The following is a 12,587-nucleotide window of genomic DNA, read 5'->3' as shown; positions in this document are numbered from 1 at the left end:
AAGTTTGGGATCAGTAAAATTGTTAATGGTTTTTAAAGACATTTCTAATGCTCATCAAGGCTGCATTTATTCGATCAAAAATACTATAAAAAACTATAATATTGTGAAATATTATTTCAATTTAAAATAACGGTTTTCTATGTGAATATATTTTAAAATGTTATTTATTCCCGTGATTATTTCAGCATCATTACTGAATTATCCTTCAGAAATCATTCTAATATGCTGATTCATTATCAATGTTGAAAACATTGCTGCTTAATATTTTGTTGTCCTGTCCATTTTTTTTTAAAGATTCTTTAACAAATAAAAAGTTGAAATAAACACCGTTTCTTCAAAATAGAAATCTTTTGTAACAATATAAACTACCATCTAAAAGTTTGGGTTAGTATATTTTTATTCTTTCTTTTTTTGAAAGAAATTAATACTTTTATTCACCAAGGATGTGTTAAATTGATAAAACATGATAGCAAAAACTTGCTAGAAAAGATTTATATTTTGAATAAATGCTGTTCTTTTTAACCTTTTATTCATCAAGAATCCCTCAAAAAGAATCACAGGCTCCAAAAAAAAAAAAAAAAGCAGCACAACTGTTTCCAACATTGATAATAACAGTAATTAATCTGCATATTAGAATGATTTCTGAAAAATATATTAATATAGAACGCCATTATTTTAAACTGTAATAATATTTCACAATATTACTTTTTTCTGTTTTTTTGATCAAGTAAATCCAGCCTTGATAAGCATATAAGAATTCTTTAAAAAACATTAAACATTTTACTGATCCCAAACTTTTGAGCGGCAGTGCATATATACTTTTGTTTTTTTTTTTTGTTTTTTTTTTTGGTTTTTGACAAACTCTTGAGTGTTGATAAAATGAACAAATCTCAAAATATTCCACACACTGTTTAAAGGAGGAGAAAATGTAAATTGCCTGGAGAAGGCAATTAGGTTCATTCTGGGCCGCAGACATTTTGTTTTTACCATCAGAATGCCTGTCATACTTTAAAGAGAAGACTTAGCGGATCTATTGAATTTTTATTAACTTATAAAATTAGCCAAGCTTTACAGGAAATGGTTCCCAGACTTTCCGAATGGAAAATAATTTGATACTGGACACAGGGAATCTTCCGGTGAGAAATTGTATCCATTCATACAGAAGCTCATGTATCTGCCTGAATCTTGCTGAATCTATCACAGATTGTTAGAATATTAAAATAGTTCCTTTACACTTGAATATAATGTTTTTTTTTTTTTTTAAATATGCAGAACTCTAGCTAATTTCTAACCTGAATTACATATACATCAAAAGTTTGGGATTAGTACGATTTTTTTAAGAAGTCTCTTATGCTCACCAAGACTGCTTTTATTTTATCAAATTTTAATATTGTGAAATATTATTACACTTTATCTCAATATATTTTAAAATATAATTCATTTATGTGATGCAGTGCTACATTTTCAGCATCATTGCTCCAACATTGATAATAAATCAGCATATTAGAGTGATTTCTGAAGGATCATGTGACACTGAAGACTGGAGTAATTGCTGAAGAAAATTCAGCTTTGCATTGCAGAAATAAATAATATTTTAAAGTATATTAAAATAGAAAACTGTTGTTTTGAGTTGCAATAATATTTCACAATATTACAGTTTTTTCCTGTATTTTTGATCAAACAAATGCAGCCTTGATGAGCCTTAGAAACTTCTTTAACAAACTTACTGATCCCAAACTTTTGAACAGCAGTGTATAACTATCTAGGTTGAAGAAATTACCCGTGGAACAGGATAAAATGCATGACGGTTCAAGGATAAACGTTGTGTATTTGAGATACTCTGTCCAAAATCTACCACTGGGTTTATTTGTAGGGAAACGATGGTTCCCATGCTGTTTTTCAAAAAGAAGGATGAAAAATATTTACAATAGAGGGTAAATCAATAAACTACACAGAATACAACAAAATCAAAACACAAATATTTTCCCAGCACTCCCACATTTTTGGCTGATTCCCATAATGCCTCATTCCCTTTAGGCTCAAAGGCTTCTAAAAGTAAAAGAAAGACAAAGATTTGATTTATTATTATTCATTAAAGATGATATTCAACACATGTCAGTGTTTAATAATGTTTGCACAAGCTCTTAAAGTAAATTACATGTACTGATATCAGATATCTTACTGTAGTTTAATAAACGCTTTAAATATTTTTTTTTCCTTTAGCCTGGTATCATGTCTAAAAAAGACATCCGATTCGAGACTGTGTGTGTGTTTTGAGAGAGTGCTATTTGTGGATTTTAGAATAAAACACCTATTATTTTACTAACTTGTAGTGAACAGACACTAAAAATGATTATTTTTTCATTTTATTTAGTAGAAAGGAGTTAAACAGTATGTGTAAACCCTGAACACTAAGGTGTAATAGCTAAAAGGTATATCTTTTGTACCTTATTAAGCCCTAAATGTTGCATATTAGTATCTTAGTAGTATCTAAAGTGTACATATTAGCCCCAGTGACAGCTTTGTTCTTTCTTTCTATTCTTTCAATGTATTTACAGTTATCCTGCATGGATGCACCTTGTTATTCATTCAGGTTGTAAATTGAATGACGGAGCAAAAACTGTCTTTATCCTTTCCTCCACCCTTACGTCCGAGCTCCCAGGGCAATGACAAATGATGCAGGAGATAAGGATTTATTAATGCCAAATAAAATTGTCATTATTAAAGGTGACTGATAGGAGAGGGCAGAAACTGAGGGTAATCATTTGGATAGCTGTAGTCGGGTCCGCTTTGACTAATGGACTGGTGACGTCTGCCGGAGCTTTTAGTGGGATGAAACGGCATTGATTAAGTGTGCGCGTGAGAACGTGGAAGAGACAGAGGTGAAGGAGGTGTAGATATATAAGAGCAAATGCAAATTGAGATCCTGTGTTACAGCAGTAGTCCCTAATGAGCTAAACTGGTTTATACACACACATTCGTTTTTCCTTCACAGTGGGGACTTTCCATTGACTTTTATTGTTATTAGACTGAGCTAATGATATTTTTTGGCCCCTGACCCTGCATACAATCCTTATTTATTAAGACGTTATTTCGTTTGTTTATTAAGCTGTTTTCCTTGTGGAGACCGTTGGCTGCCTCCCACAGTGTAACTGATTTCAGGTTTTACTATGCTTGAGGATATTTGATCCCTAAAATGTAGGCAAAAGTAGAGCCAGACACACGCGCAAACACACCACACACACTTTGTCTCTGTCTGTCTGTCTAAGGTCTTAATCAATTCATTCATTCATGGCTTTAATGTGATCGGTTACTGTCTCTGCTTTTCCATTAGAGTTTCATTTATCACAGACAAACACGCTTACGTCAACCTCTCTGTCTACCTGAACGAACATAACATGACCCTCTGTCGTCTCTGTCTCTCTGTCTTTTAGGTGGATAAGGTATGTGGTCATTCTTCAAATGCGTCTTCAACCACAGTCAGGACGTTTTCTCCAAGTTCAGTCACATCGCCACCTGCCAACAGCTCACAGGACGTTCCAGGAGCCGATAAGATTGGCATGTTGGCGCACCTTCACAGGTTAGGCTGGATCCCAAGACTCATTTATTTACAGCTCTTTTGTGTTTAAAAGTCTTGAGGTAGAGTATCATGGGAATTTATTTTGTAGCCTGAAGATCTGTTTGTAAATTATAAATTGGGGATACCCTAAATTTCAATTTAGTGGCCAATGCCGATAATTCAAAAGTTTACATACACCTTGCAGAATCTGCAAATTGTTAATTATTTTGGCAAAATAAGAGGGATCATACAAAATGCATGTTATTTTTTATTTAGTACTGACCTGAATAAGATATTTCACAAAAATATGTTTACATATAGTCCACAAGAGAACAATAATAGCAATAATAGTTTTTAGAATTTATAAAAATGACCCTGTTCAAAAGTTTATATACACATGATTCTTAATACTGTGTTGTTACCTGATTGATCCACAGCTGTGTCCATTTTTTGTGTATTTGAACCCTTTCCAACAATGACTATGATTTTGAGATCCATCTTTTTACACTGAGGACAACTGAGGGACTCATATGCAACTATTACACAAGGTTCAAACGCTCACTGATGCTCCAGAAGGATATTATGCATTAGGACCTGGGGGTGAAAACTTTTGAACAGAATGAGGATATGTACATTTTCTCTTATTTTGCCTAAATATCATATTTTTGTCATTTAGTACTGCCCTTCAGAAGCTACAGAAGATACTTACATGTTCTCCAGAAGACAAAATAGGTTAAATTTACTCAGATTTTTAAATTTATTGTTTCCTTCTGGAGTGAGCGTTTGAACCTTCTGTAATATTTGCATTTAGGGTTTAAATACACAAAAATTCTGAAAAAAAAAACCAAGGATTTTGTGGGATTTAAAAGATTTAGGCAGTTTAACTGTTCAGGACAAACAAGGAACTCATGAACAACTATGAGTAAAAAAACAAAACAAAACAGCTCTGGATTATTCAGATAAGAACACCGTATTAAGAATCAAGTGTATGTAAACTTTTGAACAGGGTCATTTTTATAAATTCAACTATTATTTTCTGTTGTGGACTATATGCAAACATATTTTATGTGAAAATCTAATTCACGTCAGTACTAAATAAAAAATAACATGCATTTTGTATGATCCCTCTTATTTTGATAAAATTAACATTCAGCAGTTTCTACAAAGTGTATTTAAATGTTTGACTTCAAGTGTATATATATATATATATATATATATATATATATATATATATATATATATATATATAGTAAGCAGGATTAAAAATAAATACATACATTATAATAAATAATACATAAAATACAAGACATGGTATGGTTATGACCACTGATATATTGTGCTCTTCTCTTCTGCTCACATCATAAAGTGTGTGTAAATATGTACACATTCTTTGGTCAAACAGACACAATTATCCATTCGCCAAATATCTCTAAAGACCCTGATGTAAAAATATGCTGTTGGACATTTAAGTGACTTTAGACCCATATCTTAAAGGTCTTCACACACATGCTGCAGATAGCCATCACTAAGTGGTAGTCTGGCAAGGACGGTGCTGTAACTGGCACTGAGACTCCTGCCTGCAGGAACAGAGAGAGAGAGATAAATGGATTAGAGGTTTTTTTCCGGCGTGCAGGAGTCTGTGGAGCAGAGGACAGCAAACACTCATCACCGTATGGATGACATCATCTCTCCGCACTAAGAGCCTTGGAAATGCTCAGGCGGGCAAGCCAGGAAATTTGTCAATCAAAAATGTACAATTATTTTCAAAGAATAACTAGAGCGCTCCATTATTAAGATCAGAGGTCAGAACACAATGTTATAATGGAAAAATTTTATAACAGACCACTAGGGTGTCCATGTTGAACCTCCATCCACATGAATAATGGAGCTCAACAGCAGGGTTCTGGAAGTAAAAATTCATAGTTCACATTAGTAATGTTTTTTGAAGCACAAAACCCATAATGATTTGATCAGTTGTAGTATTTTATGGGATGAGCTAATTCCCTCAAAATGTTAAATACATCTCTTTTTGTCTAATTTGTCTAATACTTTTTGTTGTGATCACAGAGCGTGGTCTGGTTAAGTTTTAACCCTTGACTTCTTTTCTAATGTCTATGGAGACTCTGAGTGGGGGAAAAGTACTTCCTGAATCCGCCTGGTTGAGTTTCATTGCTAGTGTGATGTAACCCATCTTTCAGGTCTGGTTTGCATGTGCATGATTGATTTTTATTTCTCCATGGTCATGATTTTTCTCTCCCTCTCTCACCATCATCCCCACCCCCTGTTTTGTTGCCCTTTGGTTTCTTCCATCTCTCTGTCCTCCCCTCCAAACTGCTTGCCTCATCCTCCTCTGGACTGTTCCATTGTCTTGTACTGGGGGGTTTGACCGTTATCAGTTCACTCCCTCTGAAAACCTCCAAGAGCGATAGAGGTAGAACTCTGAAAAAGGTTGCACGGTAAGCATGAATACATTTACTAAAATTTGCATTTATTTCTATATCTTTCTTTAAAATTGGAATCTGTGTGTGGGCTTTCCTTGGGTAATATAGGCCACTTTTCTACCCACTTACTACCTTACCAGATGGGGTGTTTTCACATTAGTGCTGGTGCTGATCGAGCCCTTTTGTCGTTAGAGTATGGTTTGTTTGGTTGCTGTGGAAGCTGAAAAGTTGTACCCAAGTCTGACTATGGTTTGTGTGGTTTCCCATCTGATTCACATTTGGTATGAATGCAATCTGGCCTAATGTTTGCATGTGAACCACTAATGTTAGCACATAATTTATTCAATATTGACTCTGTTTAGAAACTGAAAACTGAATGTTTTTTTAGAAATGTGGTCTGATAGGAGAGGAATCGAAATGCACTTGGGTTTAAATCAAGCAAACAAACCCGAAGTGTGAAAACAGTTTTAATAACATTCCTTACTAAACATGTGACCCGTAACTACCCACCTCCATACTGTCATCATTGTGGTCATTCAAGACAATCATCTCCATCTTTCCATTAGAGCCATCTGACTATGACGGTGTTTAAGTGCCACTTTAAAAAAAGATTAAAGTTGTATTATTTTAAGAATAAAGTCGAAATATTTTGAGAATAAAGTCGAAATATTTTGAGAATAAAGTCGACATGTTTCGAGAATAAAGTCGACATGTTTTGAGAATAAAGACAAAATATTTCGAGGAATAAAGTCGAAATGTTTCGAGAATAAAGTCGAAATGTTTCGAGAATAAAGTCGACATGTTTTGAGAATAAAGACAAAATGTTTCGAGAATAAAGTCGACATGTTTCGAGAATAAAGTCGACATGTTTTCGAGAATAAAGTTAAAATGTTTCGAGAATAAAGTCGACATGTTTCGAGAATAAAGTCGACATGTTTTCGAGAATAAAGTTAAAATGTTTCGAGAATAAAGTCGACATGTTTTGAGAATAAAGTTAAAATGTTTCGAGAATAAAGTCGACGTTTTGAGAATAAAGACAAAATGTTTCGAGAATAAAGTCGAAATGTTTCGAGAATAAAGTCAAAATTATGAGAATAAAGTCAAAGTATTTTGAGAATATAGTCAACATGTTTTGGGAATAAAGTCGAAATGTTTTGAGAACAATGTCGACGTGTTTAGAGAATCAAGTCGAAATGGTTCGAGAATAAAGACAAAACATTTCGAGAATAAAGTCGACGTGTCGAGAATAAAGACGAAATATTTCGAGAATAAAGTCGTCATGTTTCCAGAATAAATTCGAAATGTTTCGAGAATAGAGTCAAAATGTTTTGAGAATAAAGTCGAAATGTTTCGAGAATAATGTCGATGTGTTTTGAGAAAAAAGTCTAAATGGTTCGAGAATAAAGACAAAATATTTCGAGAATAAAGTTGACGTGTCGAGAATAAAGACGAAATATTTCGAGAATAAAGACAAAATATTTCAAGAATAAAGTCGTCATGTTTCCAGAATAAATTCGAAATGTTTCGAGAATAGAGTCAAAATGTTTTGAGAATAAAGTCGAAATGTTTCAAGAATAGAGTTGAAATGTTTCGAGAATAGAGTCAAAATGTTTTGAGAATAAAGTCGAAATGTTTCGAGAATAGAGTTGAAATGTTTCGAGAATAAAGTCAAAATTATGAGAATAAAGTCAAAGTATTTCGAGGATAAAGTCAACATGTTTCAAGAATAAAGTCGAAATTAAATTGTAGTAGTATTTTCACATCTTCGATTGCATTCATTAGGCCTATTTGTAGTGCGCCAACCACCCAATAATAACAATAAACTATACTTTTAATATAAAACCAAGTCTCATCTTTCAAAATCTGTCAGTTCTGTGCCACCCAGTAATCACAATCATTTTGTACTTTGTTGCTTTTAATATAACACAGCTCAGCTTTCAGATTCTGTCAGTTTTATCACAAAATACAAATTATAAATCTATTTTTCCTCTTTATTTTGAATGAATGATGCATTTATATAGCGCTTTCATTGTGTATTGCCATACACCCAAAGCGCTTTACAGTCATATTGGGGATCTCTCCTCAACCACCACCAGTGTGCAGCATCCACTTGGATGATGCGTCGGCAGCCACAGTACAACGGCGCCAGTGCGCTCACCACACACCAGCTACAGGTGGAGAGGAGAGAGTGATATAGCCAAATTAATGAAAGGGGATTATTAGGAGGCCATGATTGACTAGGGCCAGTGGAGGGAATTTGGCCAGGACACCGGGGTCACACCCCTACTCTTTACGAGAAGTGCCATGGGATTTTTACCTCAGAGAGTCAGGACCTCGGTTTAACGTCTCATCCAAAGGACGGTGCCTTTTACAGTATAGTGTCCCCATCACTATACTGGGGCATTAGGACCCACATAGACCACAGGGTGAGCACCCCCTGCTGGCCTCACTAACACCTCTTCCAACAGCAACCTAGTTTTCCCAGGAGGTCTCCCATCCAGGTACTGACCATGCTCAGCCCTGCTTAGCTTCAGTGAGCAACCGCTCTTGGGCTGCAGGTTGATATGGCTGTGGCAGGGTTTATAGCACAATATAAAGGTTTATAGCACAATATAAAACTGAAAGGAACATCAGAAGGAATAAAAAAACAACAAAAAAAAAACAGTATAGGCTAATTGAATAAAATGAATGTCTTATTGTAATCGGTAAGATGACTAATTCGCATGCCACTTAAACTGAGGCAAATGCAGTGATCCATCATGCCACAATAAAGAGCATGAAAAACACATTATTGTAATAGACATATTGTTTGTATTTCACTATAAAACTGACAGATTTTGAAAGCTGAGACTTGGAATATCTCCCGGTGCTCCCAATCCGGGCTATGTGTATGCGCAAAAGGCTAGAATATACTCTTAAAATATTAATACTTTAATCTCGTAATTGTTACGAATTAATTCTGGTAATTTTGACTTTATTCTAAAAATATTTCAACGTTATTCTTGTAATTTTGACTTTATTGTCCAAATATTTCGACTTTATTCTTGAAATATTTCGACTTCATTTTTATATTTCAACTTTATTCTTGCAATTTCTACTATTTATCAAAATATTTTGAATTTATTCTTGAAAAATTTTGACTTATTTCTAGTAATTTCAACTTTATTCTCAAAATATTATGATTTATCTCGTAATCTTAGATTTTTTTTACATTTTTTTAACGTGGCACTAAAATGTCGTCGTAATCTGCCAGTGAGAAAATATGCACACACATTTAATTAATATATTTAATTTTTAATGTAATAATTTTTTTTTTCCCTACATTTTTAAATAAAATTTAAAATTATTCCTAAAGCTGTGTCAGCAATAGAGTCTCTTGGTTTTTGTCTTTCAAAATGTTTCAAAACCTTCATATTTTACAGTGTTAGTTATCTGTGTATGTGTTGTTTATTTATTAATTTGTGTTGTAGGGAGTTTACGGGGTATATCTCCCGGTATAAGTCTTTCTTCTCCATACTTCCGGAGACATTATGCGAGGGAGAGATGGGCGTCGATGAGCTCACGTGTTGGAGTGGAGACGACGTCGTCCAAAGGTGAGCCATTCAGTGTGTACAGATCAATTACTTTTTACTAAAAACTTGCGAGTGCACAACACATTGAGTTATTTTTTTTTTTTTTTAATTACTTAAACCAGCCTAAGTTTGTTTGTAGGCCTTAGTTGGTCTCTCTTAGCTTGGTCATGTTGGTCTGCTGGCTGGTTTTAAGGCATCTTTACACAGCTGATTTAAGGCTGCTCTGTGACTGCTCAAAATTCAGCGTAAATACACAATGCCACATAAAAGCCAGACTAAATTATGTTTGCCCTGACCCACCTCAGTCCCTAGTATCGAAGTATACAGTCGTAATTTAAGTGTAAATGCATGTGCGTCACCCCGAAAAGCATTAAACTGAACAGTCTGTGTGAAGACTCCACTTCAGAAGCACTTCAAAAGGATTTTGGGCACTTTTCAGTTTGACCAAGCTTAGGTTAGTTTAAGTGTGTATTTCTTTCAGCAGGGTAAACCCAATGCAAACCTGAAGTTATACAGTCAGAGGTTTGCCAGCTCCCATCTGGCTTGGGTCTGACATGTGGGCTCTCAAGAAAAAAAAAAAAAAAACACATCATTGCAAATAATCACTAAAGAAAGTAGAGATGGAAAAGCCAAACGCACCCACAGAGCTCCTCCATTAACGAGAATTACCTTCGGGCCACACCGACTGACTCTAATAGATTTATAACAAATCTGTTGCCCCTCAGAGAGAAGTGTTTACTTTGAGAATGGATGTCTGGCTCCAATTTCATGCTCAAAGGATAACTCACCCTAACAACCAATGACAAACGACTTAACCGATGTAAGGTAACACAGAGGATTGCTGTTGTGTTAACAGCCAGGAGACGTTGAAGTTGCCAAGTTTTGATTTCTTTGTTTTTTCCCGTTCTTTTTCTCTCGCGCTCACTCTCTCGGCAAATTCTCCAAGTTTTTGTCTCAGAGTGATTTGGGGTGATTGTATAGTGCCAAGGCTGTTTTGTGGTGTTTGTGGCCCAACGAAAGTCTCTTTCTCTCACATCCATCACTCTCTCATTCTCAAAGAGGTCACGCGGCAAACGATGATCTGCATTTCATTTCCCTGCTGGCTTCACTTCTTAAGCACCATCAGCAGAACATGCAATTATGACAAAATTCACTCTTTTTCTCTCCCTCACTCGCGCTCGTTCCGTCTCCCCATACCCAAATGTGGTTGCCCTGCCTCCCATCAATCTCTATAGCAACCAACCAAATTCTGCATATCAACAATGCAACGCGAAAGACAGACAGAGAGAAATAATCAAGGCCTATATATGGCTCTTCTCCATATTATTACCTTTATTAAAAGTAATGGTGGTATCATAGTGTTAGATGGTAATATTATGGTACTTGGATGTATCATCTCAGTGATTTGTGAAGGCCACTCTGGTATTTACATTGGTCAAAAATATCACAGCTTTATAGAACACAATGTATTTTTTATCTTGTGCCTAATGGATTGTGGTAGGACTGTCAACTCCTCGATTCAATTGGAATACTCGATTTAAAAAAAGCCTGAAATTATTCATACCCCTGGCAAATTCTGACTTAAAGTTAGTTTTATTCAACCAGCAAGTTTTTTTGACCGGAAATGACACAGGCTTCTCCCAACAGATAATAAGACGATGTACAAGAGGCATCATTGTGGAAAAAATATTTCTCAGCTTTTATTTACTTTTGAACAAAAAGTGGCATGTTCAAAATTATTCATACCCTTCTCAATAATCAATAGAAAAGCCTTTATTGGCTATTACAGCAATCAAACACTTCCTATAATTGCTGACCAGCTTTTTGCATGTCTCCACTGGTATTTTTGCCCATTCATCTTTAGCGATGAGCTCCAACTCTTTCAGGTTGGAGGGTCTCCTTGCCATCACCCTGATCTCCACAGATTCTCAATTGGATTTAAGTAAGGACTCTGGCTGGGCCATTGGAAAACCTTAATGTTTTTGTCTGCTAACCATTTCTTCACCATTTTTGTTGTGTGTTTTGGGTCGTTGTTGTGCTGAAATGTCCACTGGTGCCCAAGGCCAAGTTTCTCTGCAGCCTGCCTGATGTTGTTGTTGAGAATTTTGATGTATTGCTCCTTTTTCATGGTGCTGTTTACTGTGATTAGGTTCCCTGGTCCACCGGCTGAAAAACACCCCCAAAACATTAGGTTTCCACCACCATGTTTGACAGTGGGGATGGTGTTCTTAGCCTTTAAAGGCTTCTCCTTTTTTACGCCAAATAAAAGCTACATCATTGTGGCCAAACAATTAAATTTTTGTTTCATCTGACCATAAAACAGAAGACCAGAAGTCTTCTTTTTTGTCCAGATAAGCATTTGCTTTTGTGTGCCTTATCTGGAGAAGTGGTGTCCTCCTCCTTGGTCTGCGTCCGTGGAACCCAGCAGTGTGCAGTGTCTGTTGGACTGTCTGCCTTGAGATCCACCAGCAGAGCCCAGATTCATCAGGATGGCCTTGGTGGTGATCCTTGGATTCTTTTTTACCTCTCTCACTATCCTCCTGGCCAGCACAGCTGTCACTTTTGGCTTTCGACCACGTCCTCTGAGATTTTTCACAGTGCGGAACGTCTTGTATTTTTTAATAATACTTTGCACTGCAGCCACTGGATCTTCAAAACATTTAGATATGGTCTTATAGCCCTTTCCTGACTTGTGAGCAGCCACAATGTCCAGCCGCAGGTCCTCAGTGAGCTCCTTTGTCTCAGCCATGACTGTCCACAAACCAACAGCAGAGAGGTTCTGTTTTTCACCTGTTGAGTTGATTAAAACAGCTGTTCCCAATGAATCAGGGTAATTAGGATGCGTTAGAACAGCTTGGACTATGGAATGGTATGGAACTTTGGATTTTCTCATAGACTGTGACAGTTTGCAGTTTGCAAGTTCGTCTTATTATCTTTTGGGAGAAGCCTGTGTCATTTCCGGTAAAAAAAAAAACTTGCTGGTTGAATAAAAATAACTTTAAGTCCGAATTTGCC

General features: G+C 35.7%; 1 protein-coding gene across 2 annotated transcripts in view; it reads left to right on the top strand.

Annotated features, from left to right (window-relative positions):
- Positions 1–12,587, top strand: part of gpc5c (glypican 5c) — a 167,431-nt gene that overhangs the window by 61,360 nt on the left and 93,484 nt on the right. Inside the window, exons 4-6 of one of the 2 annotated variants that reach the window (XM_073849541.1) lie at positions 3,435–3,580; positions 5,956–6,015; positions 9,471–9,593. In XM_073849541.1, coding sequence (XP_073705642.1) covers positions 3,435–3,580; positions 5,956–6,015; positions 9,471–9,593 — 329 coding nt within the window. The remainder of the gene's footprint in view (positions 1–3,434; positions 3,581–5,955; positions 6,016–9,470; positions 9,594–12,587) is intronic. The other variant, XM_073849542.1, reaches the window with a different exon arrangement.

Source organism: Garra rufa, chromosome 10, assembly GCF_049309525.1.
Source record: "Garra rufa chromosome 10, GarRuf1.0, whole genome shotgun sequence".
Classification (NCBI taxonomy): domain Eukaryota; kingdom Metazoa; phylum Chordata; class Actinopteri; order Cypriniformes; family Cyprinidae; genus Garra; species Garra rufa.
The sequence above is the reverse complement of the archived record's forward strand: the minus strand, read 5'-3'. Positions and strand labels throughout refer to the sequence as shown.